At 35.9% G+C, this 14,162-nt stretch overlaps 1 protein-coding gene across 4 annotated transcripts in view; it reads right to left on the bottom strand.

Moving 5' to 3' along the window:
* The window catches only part of LOC125074370 (WD repeat-containing protein 7), a 129,692-nt gene extending 115,773 nt beyond the window's left edge, over positions 1-13,919 (bottom strand). The window contains exons 1-22 of one of the 4 annotated variants that reach the window (XM_047685677.1): positions 13,758-13,919; positions 13,337-13,578; positions 12,899-13,012; positions 12,437-12,580; positions 12,118-12,183; positions 11,750-11,912; positions 11,539-11,671; positions 11,071-11,097; positions 9,484-9,574; positions 8,804-8,951; positions 8,505-8,606; positions 7,926-8,066; positions 6,976-7,054; positions 6,409-6,550; positions 5,767-5,824; positions 4,869-5,030; positions 4,420-4,540; positions 3,990-4,153; positions 3,646-3,740; positions 3,078-3,162; positions 2,192-2,260; positions 1,553-1,645 (exon numbers count right to left, since the gene is read on the bottom strand). In XM_047685677.1, the coding sequence (XP_047541633.1) occupies positions 1,553-1,645; positions 2,192-2,260; positions 3,078-3,162; positions 3,646-3,740; positions 3,990-4,153; positions 4,420-4,540; positions 4,869-5,030; positions 5,767-5,824; positions 6,409-6,550; positions 6,976-7,054; positions 7,926-8,066; positions 8,505-8,606; positions 8,804-8,951; positions 9,484-9,574; positions 11,071-11,097; positions 11,539-11,671; positions 11,750-11,912; positions 12,118-12,183; positions 12,437-12,580; positions 12,899-13,012; positions 13,337-13,570 (2,431 nt within the window). In that variant the 5' untranslated portion in view covers positions 13,571-13,578; positions 13,758-13,919. The remainder of the gene's footprint in view (positions 1-1,552; positions 1,646-2,191; positions 2,261-3,077; positions 3,163-3,645; positions 3,741-3,989; positions 4,154-4,419; positions 4,541-4,868; positions 5,031-5,766; positions 5,825-6,408; positions 6,551-6,975; positions 7,055-7,925; positions 8,067-8,504; positions 8,607-8,803; positions 8,952-9,483; positions 9,575-11,070; positions 11,098-11,538; positions 11,672-11,749; positions 11,913-12,117; positions 12,184-12,436; positions 12,581-12,898; positions 13,013-13,336; positions 13,579-13,757) is intronic. The other 3 variants (XM_047685678.1, XM_047685680.1, XM_047685679.1) reach the window with 3 other exon arrangements.
* Positions 13,920-14,162: the final 243 nt, after the last annotated feature.

Here is a 14,162-nt window from a genome sequence, read left to right as displayed (position 1 = left end):
CTAGCGTGCTTATACCTACATATAATTGTGGTATAATTATAGATAGTTTTGTGTGTATTGTATCACGAGATTGCCATACCTGCTAATCTATTTTAAATGAAAAAATGTATATATTTATAGTGTTAAATCCATTGTTAGTCGTGGTAATTGAGTAAGGACCTTATTTAAGTCATGAGGAATCATTAGTCCTCGATTTAATTTTAAACGTAAACATAAAAATAATACCCACAAAAATTTGCCCGCGACTTTAGCCCATCATCGGGACATTAACGAATTAAATTAACGTTGGAAGACATTATAATGTGGTTTAAAATATGTACACGCACACATACATAAGCAAATCTAATTCTGAGGACTTCGGAACGTTAAAGTTGTTCCGAATTTAAATTAACAATTTTTTATATAATTATAATTTCGACGTTATCATACCCCGTATGCTTCCACATCAATTGAACAAATTACCAACGAATGTAGATCGCCTTGGACACTAAATATACCAACCTAATAATTAAGAACTTATTGTGTATCTGTCTGTGTATACAATTCAAGGCGCACGTACATTATATAAATTGTAATTAAATCTAATTAAAAAAAAAAATATGTATTTTTATATATTAAAGTTCCAAAACTTGCCCCTTTAAAAGGCATATAGGATTTTGGCTAGTTTTAAAACTTTATGAAAATTAAGTTATCTTGTTTTTATGATGGGCAGAGAAGCAAATGTCACCTGATGTAAGTGGTCACCACTACTCATAGAAATATTAATCATTCCTTACATCGACAATTTCTTTGTGCCTGTAGTTACACTGACTCACTCACCCTTCAAACCGGAGCACAACAGTACTAAATATTGCTGTTTGGGATACAATATCTCATAAGTGGGTGCTACATACTCAGACGGGCCTGCACAGAGCCGTATCACCATGTTTTTGTACTAGATTCTACATAGAACCAAGCACGACCATTTACAGTTACTTACATCATAAAAGAAAATCATGGTGTACCATAATATAGTAAATAACAATAATATACAATTCATACTTCCTGAAGTTGTACTGTTAGTCAAAAGCTAATACCGTAGTAAGAACAGTAAACGAGCGCCATCTATATAATTATATTTAAAACAAATCACAAGATATGACGTGGTTCCTGTTAACGCCGCTAGATGGCGTTGCCAGATAAATATTAGATGGTTTCAATTCAAATAGAATACAAATGGGATCTCTTATGGAGTTGTTTTATTGAGCTCATTGAAAATGAGAAATGTATTATTCACAAAATATATTGAGTAGTATTCGATAATTAGCCTTAAACATAAAGGGATTTTTATTCCTCCCCCGACGGCAGTGCCTGTAGCGCTCTTTTGGACATTTTCGAGCCGATTATTTTTAATTTTTCAGACCGTATCTCTATCTTGCTCTAACACTTGTATGTGTAAGAAGTGTACCTAAATTTATATGAACAATTTTACCTTACTCGACTCTGAAAACCTGTTTACTTGTACTTCGTCTTAAATCGGTAGGGTGTGATGTAACTTATTGGTAGCACTTACCTTTGCTGTCGACCTGCCCCTTCAGCTGCTCAGCCTTAGCCTGCAACTTCGTCTGCATCGTTTCAGCGCCTTCCTTCATCTTTGCTAATATACCTGAGAAATAATAATCTGTGGTTACAAATATAGACAAGATTTATTTTTCCGTCGGGAGTTAAAAATTCTCGGCGGCCATTCTCTAGGGAGACAAGTCGACAGCGCGGGACATTTTTGCTGTGTATATGAATAGGGTGACATTATATTCATTGTATTATTAATCAATGGTTAAACCATAAACTAGTAAATTCCCAAACGCCGTTTGCTTCGCTAATATTAATAACTTTAAATGTAACAAGAGTGTTCGCAAATCCAAGTGCACATTTTATTCACCCATTTTCACAGAGTTCAGAATTAAGACCGACAGATTTATGTATATCTACCGAGCACGAGATGTATACAATGTTAATATCCAGGCTCCGTCCTGCTATATGAGAATTTCTCGACGAACAAACCCAACAACTTTTGGCCCAACCCGAATTTTGACGCCAAGATATCGAAAGTCATAAACAACATTGTTTTCTATTATAGAAAATGCTAAAATTACATTCACAGTTAATGATAGATATATATATATTTTTTATTTTTCGACAGAAATATACAAACCATGTTTGTCCTTCTCTTTCAACAGGCGTTCCATATCTCCCGCCTTGTCTTTAACGCGACCAAAGAAATCTATCCGTTCATTGTTAGCATGTAAAATAATTGATTATAAGAAAAAATATGTTTTTTTTTAATTGTCCAAGGTCTACGTTTATTCGGTTGATGATATAAATTGTTGTTACTTATACTATAAGTAAATAATTTTACATTAACATTGCATTAGCAGCCTGTAAATTTCCCACTACTGGGCTAAGGCCTCACCTCCCTTTGAGGAGAAGGTTTGGACCATATTCCACCACGCTGCTCCAATGCGGGTTGGTGGAACACATATGTGGCAGAATTTCAGAATTTTTGAAATTAAACACATGCAGGTTTCCAAACGATGTTTTCCTTCACGGCCGAGCACGAGATGAATTATAAACACAAATTAAGCAGATGAAAATTCAGTGGTGCCTGCCTGAAGATGCACGCGTTCTAACCACTGGGCCATCTCGGCTCATAATTTAAATTCTGATAAAAAGATTACATCTCAAAAAAAAGTTCTATTATAATGTAAAAAAAAAAAAGAAAAAAATCCGATAAGTGTCGTTGGACACTCGATTGGAACGAAGTTGCTTCCGATACATATTATGTATTAAACAACGGAACCAATAAAATAAACTTATTAAAAATCTCGTGTGAATTAAAACAATAACTAAAACTAACTTGAAATCAAACCGCATCGAAAAGAGAGAGACAGAAAGAATGAGAAAGAGAGGTAAATGTCTCCCGGCTATAACGCTTATTCGATTCCATTTCTGACTTACTAAGTAAGTACTAAGTAAGCTGTAAGTATTTCTTTACAAAAATCACAATTACCGTAGTTAAAAAATGAAACACAATATCTCACCGGATATCCTTTTAGCGGCATCTGGACTCGCTGACTGAGTTAGTGCGGCCACTTTCATGTACTCGCTGGTGATGAGACCGGCGGCCTGAAGGACAAATACAATTAAACTAATCTTAACTCTAGTATTCCAATGGCATAAGGAATAAAGACTTATTAATTCCATGACGTAAGAAGGTGGAGAAGGAGTCGGGTCATGGATATCGGCACTATAAGAAATATAAATCTTTCTTAACACCGCCAAGGCGCCACCAACCTTGGGAACTCAGGTGTTATGTCCCTAATGCCTGTAGTTACACCACCCTTCAAACCGAAACACAACAATACCGAATATTGATGTACGGCGTTAGAATATATGGCGAGTGGTAGTACCTACGCAGACGGTCTTGCACAAAGCACCACCAATTTATTTTATTTCCAAAGTAAAGTTCTGATAATCATTTCGGCGACATTTGAAACGTATTTTTTGACGAATCCCTAACGAATACCACAGCTTATCATCGACCAATGACGTCACGTGAATTCAAGGTCACACTTGTTTATTTATCTCTAGTCAGGACAAACGTCTTACCTCGAGGCTAGCTGGACTCATAGCGGAGTACTCCTCGCTCAACAGTTCCACGATCAAACCCTCAATGTCGAAGAACAAGATGTGACTTTCTGGATCTAAACCACGAGGGAATATAAAAAAATATAATAAATTACTGTGATTTTTGAGCCTTAGTTTTGCGATCATTATTAAAAAATATATTAAAAAAAAAATTACGTGAAAGTAGTATTAATTGATTTTTAACTGTAAATTACTTAAATTGTATATATCGAACAGGTCTATGTAACCTAACTGTACTACCTACTAAAATAAGGTATATTTTAATTTAGATTTATGATTTAGTCATATTATTGGCAGGGGCGTACCGGCGGGGTTGGAGCGGAAGCCCTGCACGGTGAGCGGCGCGCGGCGGGCGCGGGCGGGCTCGGCCAGCGGGCCCGCGCCCGGCCCGCGCTCGGCCGCCGCCAGCGCCGCCAGCCCGCGCTGCGTGGCCGCGCGCATGGCCGTCAGGTTGCGGTGCCGCAGCCCCCTGCACGCACACTGCTGAGTGCTGACGTCTGGCGCCCGAGGCTAGTGCCCCCACGTGAGTGATGTGTGTGTGAGTGGGTATCGATATTATTGTAGGTGGGTGTGTGAGTGGGTGCCGGTATTTGTGTACGCTTGTGTGTGTGTGTGTTAATTTTTTTGGATTTTTTTGAAATACAATAGAACAATAATTTTATACATCAAATGATAACATGATACAACAAAAATATGCACTTTAAATGTTAGAATTAAAAAGGGTTCAAACCATACCTGAAGAAGTGAACAGCCGGATTGGCCAATCCCTGAAGATCAGTTCCAGATGTCATGGCACCTCCTAACTCATCCGCGAGGGTTTCATCGCACGCAGATAACACTTCTTCCGCGATCATACCTGTAGAAAAATATACTCTATGGTAATATTTACCTTAATTGAGTACCAAGTCACAATAAAGCTATCCCAAATATTCCCGTGGGTGGCATAAAAGGCAATTAAAGGATTTGAACCGTGAGAACTGCAGCAGCGTCCCCTTCACAAAATGCTACGTGTACATAATGTACATAATGATACATGTATATACATAATAAGACGGTCCACTCTCCGACAGGCTACTAGTCTCGACCGTGGAGCGGTCGCGAAAACGGCAGGACAGATATGGAAAATATCACTGGGCTACAAAGACTAAAAACTGTGAAATTATATTTAAGACAACTTTTCTCACCATGAAGAACCCTGTCCAAGTGTCCAGTCTCCATCTGCCACACGTAGACGGTACCGTCACTGCAACCGACCACCATGAAGTCGTCCGCCGGCCGCCACTTGATGGTGACCACAGGAAACAGGTGACGTGACGCCAGCGTCACGCACTTACGCTCCGACAAACCTTCAGAGACGGACGAGTGTTTATTACAAGGTCATATTATATGTATAAGCTTGTTATGTACTGTGGGACATAAACCTATTTCTACATTTATAATAGGTTGGCGAACTGACGAATGAGGCACCTGATGATATGTGGTGACCACCGCTACTAGACATTGACGCTGTAAGAAGTATTAACCATTCCTTCTATCATCCTTGCCATAACGAAAATCCAAAAAATTGGGAACTAAGATGTTATGACCCTTGTGGCTGATATCACACTAGCTCGCTCACTCTTCAAATAGAAAACATCTGAGTAGTGCTGTTTAGCTGTAGAATAAGTGGGTTGCACCTATCCAGACGTGTTTGCACAGAGCTCTTACCACCCAAACGGAGTAAATTTTGGAACTATTCCAAGCTCCTTAAATGCACATCGGTAGAAATACATAACAGAAAATTATCCATAGAATATCATTGAAATTTAAGTTCCCTTTACGATGTTTCCTTCCACCGAAACACACGAGACGAAATAAGTAAATTAACCAACTATATATGAGCCACTGCTCAGCAAAGAACTTTTCTCTATTTGCAGAAAAGATTTAAATCTTATCCTATTATGCTGCCCCAAAGTCACGTGGTCTAACAACTAATCCATCACAGATCTTCCTTTTTACCTTCCAGGGCTGTACAATCTATTTTTAATGATCTGTAATTAATTAATTAATGTTATTATATATTATATACATAATTATACTCACTCAACAATGTCACGCTGTGATCAGAGGCCACGGAGCAGATGCACTTTTGAATTCTCGGCTATAAGATGATAAGGAAGAATTATTTAAGTAAAGTTACACGATAATATAGACTGGCTGTAATCTTCGCCAACCAAGAAATAGCTTCTGCTGACTCGTCGGAAAAAGTGCCATAAATTGGTAATTCGTTTAAGAATACTATTTTGGGAACACAAACTTGCACACATTGCTGTAGTATGAAGTGAGATAAACTTAGTTAATTATGATGATGTCGTTTTAGCCATTTCGTCCACGACGTCCATACTCAATGGAGTCCAGCCAACTAAGCAGGACATACTATAGAGCACAAGTGTAGCACAAACACAGATGCACTCAATATTCCCTCACTCTTATGACCCGATGGGGCTGCACATCCGACACAAGCGGAAAGCGGAATTTTAATATTTTAAAATAAGGTCTAATATTGCGCGCAATTTTTGTATTATTTTCAAGATTACACTATATATATTACTACAACGTTGCAAATAAATAATTTTAATTTGAAATGAGTGTAATACAAGGTGTAAAACGCCTTGCTGATTATGGCGAGCAAAAACTAAAATACACTTAAACAACAGAATATGGGTAACAGAATAAACTACTAACACTGCAGTTCTGTGGGGGTACAATGAGTTGCGTGATCTCGCCCGCGTGCACACAGAAGCGATGCAGTAGGGCTCCGCTGAACAAGTCCCAGAGGCACACCGCGAAGTCGATACCGCCGGACACGAGGTGAGATTTGTCGTATCTAAAGGCATAATGTCATAAAACCGATTAAAATTCAGAAAGATAATTGTATTTAATGGAGTGGAAAATGGGTGAGCCAGTGTAATAAAAAGATACAAGAGACATAACGTTTTATATAGTAAGGAGTAATTTTTACTTGCTGCAATGTTATGGGCGAAAGTGAATTTGGCCAATTTATTATTAAAAATCTATAAAATACATCGTTATATTCCCAGCCGATTTTGGCACAGCGATCACTATAAAGAAAAAGTAGACAAATGCGTTAGACATATTACCACCACAATACTCTCTATTCCCTAACCCTTATAATCCGAAGACACGACAAATTCAATACGATTACGTTCAGGCACAACACTAACAGAAAAAAACTTAGCAAAAACACCGGTTAATACAAGTACTACTTATAAACTTAGTCTTACAACTTACCTATGATGTACATGATGGGGGTATAAGAGGCAGTTAACTCTACCAATGTGACCGAGGAGGAGTTGGTGGGGAGGCCAGTCTGCATAAAAAAAAAAATCAATTGTTATTAGCTATCTCTTAGCTAATTTTGGCATATAGATCCAAACATCAACAACGATGTCTTTAAAAAAACATCATGTATTGATGACCCACTGATTCTGTTCTTCCATCCAGATAATAAGGCAAGGGTTAAGTATCAAATGAATTCCTTAATTAACTTAACCATCGGTTAAAATTCAAATCTTAAACTAATATCACACCAAACCATTACAGGTAATACATCGCACACATTTTTGGTCCTAGCGACAAGACAATCCAGTAAATTAATATTGGTCTGACTGCGTCATTGGTCTAGTAAATAAGACCATAGAACGTTCTAGATCCAAACCCCAGATCAAGCCGTTAAACAAAACTGGGTTCTGCTGTCTCAAAAATTCTCACTCATTAAATAATCCTCTAACAAATATTTGGATCTGGTATATGCTTAAAATACCATCAGTTTTGTTTTAATACTAAACTAGCTACATATAGTATATTCTAGTAAACATCTCTATTGGTCAGCGTATATTTTTCCAACAACATCAACAACCGTCATTTCAGCAATTAACCCAAAATTACAATGACATACACTCCGTCCATTAGTGAATATCGTATAATAATCAGTATGAGTTTATCGCGTATAGAGGCGGCATAATGTATTACAAATAATCTCCACTAGATTCAGGGTTTCTGGAAGAGATCTCTTGTTAGAGATTAGTTATCCCTTTGTACACATTTTTCATTTATATAATTTTCTGTATACTCTGTTGGTACATAAATAAATAAATAATAATAATTGGCGTATTTGGTTAACATATCACACTGGATATCCAATAGTTTTTTAATACATCCTAATTCTTGGTATCACTTACCATCCAACTGCTGATGGTTTCCATGTAACAGCTGCAGTTGTACCGTATGGGTTGCGTTCACAATGACAATGGAGCCATCGTCCCGGCCAACCACCAAGCGGTTGGCGGCCAGCAGATATATCGAGGCAGTCAATTTTATTTCTGCAAATAAAAATATACAATGTAACCCAGATTTCCAGAATTAGAGCAAGTTTCAAATCGCTTAATTTTGCCGTTTGTCGGTAGAAGATACATACGATGTTGATTGATTGATGATGTTGGTCCCCAGCTTAGAATACCACCAATTACATTAAACCAATATTACAGATACACAAAGATCATGACAAAAACGACCGTGCAGATTATCATTTTAATATGTAATAGATTTTAAACACCAATAAATCGAATAGTAACAAGTAACCTCGTGTATCACGTTGAAGGAAACTAATGTGAAGACACGTGCATCATTGAAGTAACTAAAAAGGTGAAGTCAATAAGAAACCTCCCACTCCTAACACAAGTGACAAGTTTAAAAAGTTAAACATAATATATCGAGACTGTATGGAAACAAAACAAACACAATCAATTGCCAAATCATACCTGGTTCTTCGGGATGGCTGAACTGATCCAGTATTCCAACTGGACTTGGGTTCATTTCTGCCCACGCCATTTCCAAACTCGTCAGCACGATGGGTGCGTGAGCTGTGAACATCATTTTAATAACGTACGCATGACAACCTATCCTGATATCAGAAATTGTAAACTTTACTACGTCATCATCATATCCAGAAAATTAACCAGTGACCAAAAATTTATTAAATTTTAGTGATATAAACAAATTCATAATTGGTTTAATATTATGTGTACAATAGCTGCAAAACAATAAAAAAAAAACTTACATGACAAGTTACCGGGCTGTGGTTGAGCTGCGTCATCTATATTCCATAAGGAAACGACACCGGCTGAGTCGCCTCGAAGTAGCAGCCTTCTTTGTTTACCGCCCACGGACGTAAGCACAAAACGCATTGCAGGGGGACAGGACAATAACTGAAATGGATTTTAAAAAAATACACACAATTTAATCCTTCTTATCAATCATATTCGCTTCTATTTTCGTAATTGTTTCCATTGATTACATTTGAAAAAGGTTTGATGAAATCCATGACCAAAAACAAATTATGTCGGCCTGACCGATTTTAGTCACGACGGCCAATATCAGTGGAGACCAGCCAAATACGCAGAAAATATTATACAGCAAAAGTGTATGAGTAAACAAAGACACACTACCAATTTCCAGACACCTGACAGTTACTGAGAATTTTTAGATAGCAGAACCCAGGAACTTTTTACCGTCCTGGCCTGGGTGTTTGAGCCCAAAACCTCAGGTGCTATGGCTTTACATCTAGACATTGGACAAATGAAGCAGTCAGATAAAAAATAATATACTGGATTGTGCTGTCGCTAGGACCAAGTGTGGGCAAAATACTACATGAAATAGTTTGGTGTGGAACTGGTTTAAGATTTAAATCTTACCTATGGAAACATTTATTAAAAACTTGGTATAATACTTAACCATTACCTTATTATCTGGATGCGCCAAAATACTGAATAGTACAGGACTGTCATGGTCCACGGATGGACCGTGGAAACCTTTGTGATCAGGTACGGAACTGCAATCATATGAAGGTTTTTACCTAAAATTACTTATCTACAAAACGATGTTACGGACAAATATAATTTAGGAAGTGAATTGGGGTTAACATTTACAATATATTAACTTGCACTTGGAATACATTTAAAATTTCAAGCAAAGACGGTTCAACTTGAAGATTACAAAACAAAACACACACCAACGATAGTAATGAAATAAAAATGTGACGTGTTACTTTACACAGGGTGTTTGGATTAACAGTTTTTGGAGTATCAGCTTTTAAACTTTGTGTATGTGTAAATTGTTAACCAACAAAATAAAAATAATGGATATTATGATGTGCTATACGCAACGAAACACGTATACTATCTAGAAACTAAATGAACACTAACAAAACTTTTATAAAATAAGCTAAGACTTTTAGGATTCAATTATGACGCCTTAATAAGTGGGGGGGGGGTGCTTTGCGCAAGCCTGTCTGAGTAGGTGCCACTCACTCATCACATATTCTACTGCCAAACAGCAATAGTTATTATTATTGTGTTCCCGTTGGAAGACCGTACAAGGAATAAAATCTTAGTTCCCAAGGTCGGTGGCGCTTTTGTAATGTAAGAAATGGTTTATATATCTTACGGCGCTAATGTCTACGAGGGGTGGCGACTACTTACCACCAGGTGACCCGTTTTCTCATTTTCCCGTCCGCAACAGAACTTATTACCCAAACCTTCTTACTAAACATATTTTTACAGAGCACTGGCAAAAAGTCTTGTGTCTCATTGAGTAGTTTTTGGAGCTTATTCACAACATAACTAGTGCGTATTTATGAATCTACATGTATTGGAATCCGACATATGCAGATTTCCTTTCAATGTTTTCCTTCATGTACTAGCCGATAATACTTATCAACCACGTGCTGTTCGTTTACTACTACTACTACTTGATCTAACCAGGCCGTATCTACAATTTAAGCTACTTCAATAATTAATTATGTTCCTTATTTAACTAATGTACTAGAACATAAAATTAAAGCTAGTCATCTCAAAACGTCTACGTTTTTAGGCAGGTGAGACTGCGAAGCTCAATTACTTCTATAACATTCTTATTTACTAAATCTTTTCCGAAACGCGTTGCATCTTCTTAGATGCCAGATACCAGAGAGCTACTTTAGTAGTCTATGAGGGGGGATTTAGTAGTACTAATCAGAAGATGTAAATCAAGATATATATCTATATGTCTAAACAGACGAGTACATTGTATACGGGTCTATAATCAGCCCTAGCACCAATAAATCCAAAAACTTAGCTCATTCTATGCAACATAACAAAACCATTTACAATAAAACAGCTCAATATCAATGACGTCGTTAATCCTAAAATCCTTTTCTCAAATATACATCTAAAAACAAAAATAAAATTGCACTTTCAGGATTAAACTTCACAAAAACATAATGAGCAAAAAAAAAATTGAACTAAGTACTAATAATAAATACATTTACAAAAAACAAACGGTGCTGACCTACTGATAGCTTTTCCGCGGAGTTTGCTATAAAAGAAATCACATATTTAGCAAGCGTAGAACCTACTTAGCTTAAATGCAAGTAGGGTATGACATAAATATAAAATTTATTACTTATTGGACAGTTTACTGTCAATTCAAGGTCATATTTAGATATTACTTGGTTTTACTTGAAATAGTCATTAGATATTTTCATTAAGCTATCTTTAATAATAAAATTCAATTAATTTTATATTAAAACAGTGATTTAACGAAACGAGTGAGGCGTTGTGCTCTGATGAAAGACTAATGCTTTAAAATAATTAGTAAATTTGTGTTCGAATTGAAATTTCAAATTTTGACTTGTTATAAGCTTTCGATTGTATCAATCATATGATTTTTTTTTATTAATCTCTAATTGTTTAAGTCTTAACTTGAAATGTTTAAAACAAATAATATAGTATTTTAAATCGTTTACAGATAACTTACTTGGCGGGCAACTTATAAAGGTAACCCTTTCCTTCGGTGGACCACACAAGGACCCTGTCTGGGGCCAAAAAGTCTCCTGACATCCAACGTTCGCCGGATGGTGCTTGAATCGAGCAGAGAACGGAGAAATCGCCTGGAAATGTGAAAAACTAAATATTTAAGTACCTATTCTGTTAGTCATTCAGTGATATAGATTATAATTAAAACTTACCCGCATCATAGATCTGACAGTATTTTGCGCATACAATCAAAACTGTACGCTGATTGTAAGCGCAACAGTTGAGCGAGAGCGCGTTTAGACAACGAATTTGTTTGGATTCGTTCTCGTATATCGGTTCCGACTGTTTGTTTTCGTGACCGAGCAACGACCATACCTACAAAACATGAGCAATGATATAATGCGATAGTAACTCTCTGTCTGTCTGTTACCTTTTCACGCATATTTACTATTCAGTTGTTCATGGAGATAGTTTAAGTCCCGGGTAAGGAATGATAAAATACTTTAATTTTGTGATTGTTTATATTTCCTTCTTTGATTGGAATAGACTATACGATGCAAGTATAAAGTAATAATAATACCTTTACGGTTCCGGTGATAGAAATAGCAAGAACGACGTCGTCTTTTCTTGATGATGGACGTAGTACCTGAAACATTCAATTCATAATGGATATATTTCAAAATTAGAACTCAATAATCATATTGAATTCTAATTTTAAAATACAAAAAATTGAAAAACATTTTTATATTGCTTTATAAGATCAATGCTGGCATAATTCAGCCATTCATGACTTTTTTTTTTTGCACTTAAATATCATATATAACGGATAAATTCTATCTATTAATAAAGAATATTAAAAGCATTATGATAATTTTAAAAGAATATTATATAATACTCACATGCAAAGCAGATATCCAATCAGGGTTCATTTTTGAACTCAAAGAGAACAGGATCTCGAGAGAGAATGGATCCATAATCAATATCTCTGCATAGTAACCATTGCAGAACAAACGGAGATCTTCACTGTTGCACATGTGGTAAGCCTTCGAAAACCGGTTAATTTGTTACTCATTACATCAGATATTCTACCACCAAATAGTAATACTTAGTATTGTTGTTCTAGTTTGAATGGGGGGGGGGCAGTGTAACGTAGCATCTTATCTCCCTAGGTTGGTGGCACATTGGTGTGATGGTGTGAATAATTAATATTTCTTACAGCACCACAGGACCAATGGGTATGGGCAGTGGTGACGACTTACCATCAGGTGACCAATTTGCCTGAGAATACTTGTATTTTTGCCTGGTTTTGTTAAAATAAATTAATTATTCATTTTGGATTTGAATTTATATGACATCAATACCTGAATGTTTGTATGAACTTGTGTCAACTTGACACTCTCCCTGCATTTCCCATCCACAAGATCCCATGTACACATCTCACCAGCTTCCGAAGAGCTTACTATGAAGTTATTATCCTAGAACATTGAACATCTTATTAATTGTAATGGCAACATTTATTAAAAAAATAATTCAAAACAAATATATAAGAAAACTTGCAATCATAATAAATTATACAAAATAAAGACAAATTGATAACATCCCTCTCATTTAAAGATTGCTTAAAAAGTATATTTTTATATTCACTATATTGTATTTAAAAAAAAGATTACATAATTTAAATATTTGAATATTGTATTAATATCCAAACTGACGACCAATATCGAATCTAAATTAATTGTGACCTATTAGTGTTGGAATACTTTATAAATGAAATTATATTTATTGAATTTCTTAATTACCTGGATAATAGAAGCCCTAGACAAACATGTGACTGGAGCAGTGTGCCCAACAAGAAGGCAACGGGGGGTCATCTTCAAAGTCTCGGGTTCTACTTGCCATATACATATTTGACCATCGTAACAACCCGTTACTAAAGTTTTCTGGTCCCTCGATAAGTACACTGACGATATACAGTGAGTAGGTGCATGTTTACCCCATAGTACCACAGGCACTATTAGATTTGTACCAGGCATTTTATAGACTGAAATTAAACAGTCAATAACATATAAAAATTTAAATAGTATAATCTTTTAATAAGGAAATTAACAAATAATGAAGTTCTAGTCTTCTAATTAAGCGTGAAAATGTTTTGTTTGCTTTACAAAATGATAAGAAATAAGACATTATTTTGATGCAAGGACAAATTCATTTTATTCTTACCTGAATCCTGTTAGGGACAAGGAATGAAAATGAATTAACCGAACAGTCAGATACTGCCCATAAGGATGGGTTGACGATTTCAGACTGCAAAAAATTTGAGTTTTTTTCAATATTTTTAACGCAATATGAAAAAAATAATCAATGAGTTTAAGACAGCTGATTGTCACCAACCGTCATTTGTCAACTGTCAAATTGAATAGTATATGTTTTTTCTTGTAAGTAGGTAGCACAGAATAGGAGCTTTTTAAGGTCTCGGTTATTGTCGGTATTACTTTAAATACATATAGTTAATAGTTGTAAAAGTAGTAGTTTATTAGTTTTAGATAATGTACCTGTTAATAAGATGGCAGCAATATACCTATAATTATTATTAGAGTAGCCGTTACGTGAATTATATACGAGAAA

This window comes from Vanessa atalanta, chromosome 27, assembly GCF_905147765.1.
Source record: "Vanessa atalanta chromosome 27, ilVanAtal1.2, whole genome shotgun sequence".
In the NCBI taxonomy this organism is placed as follows: domain Eukaryota; kingdom Metazoa; phylum Arthropoda; class Insecta; order Lepidoptera; family Nymphalidae; genus Vanessa; species Vanessa atalanta.
This window is presented reverse-complemented; position numbering and strand designations above follow the sequence as displayed.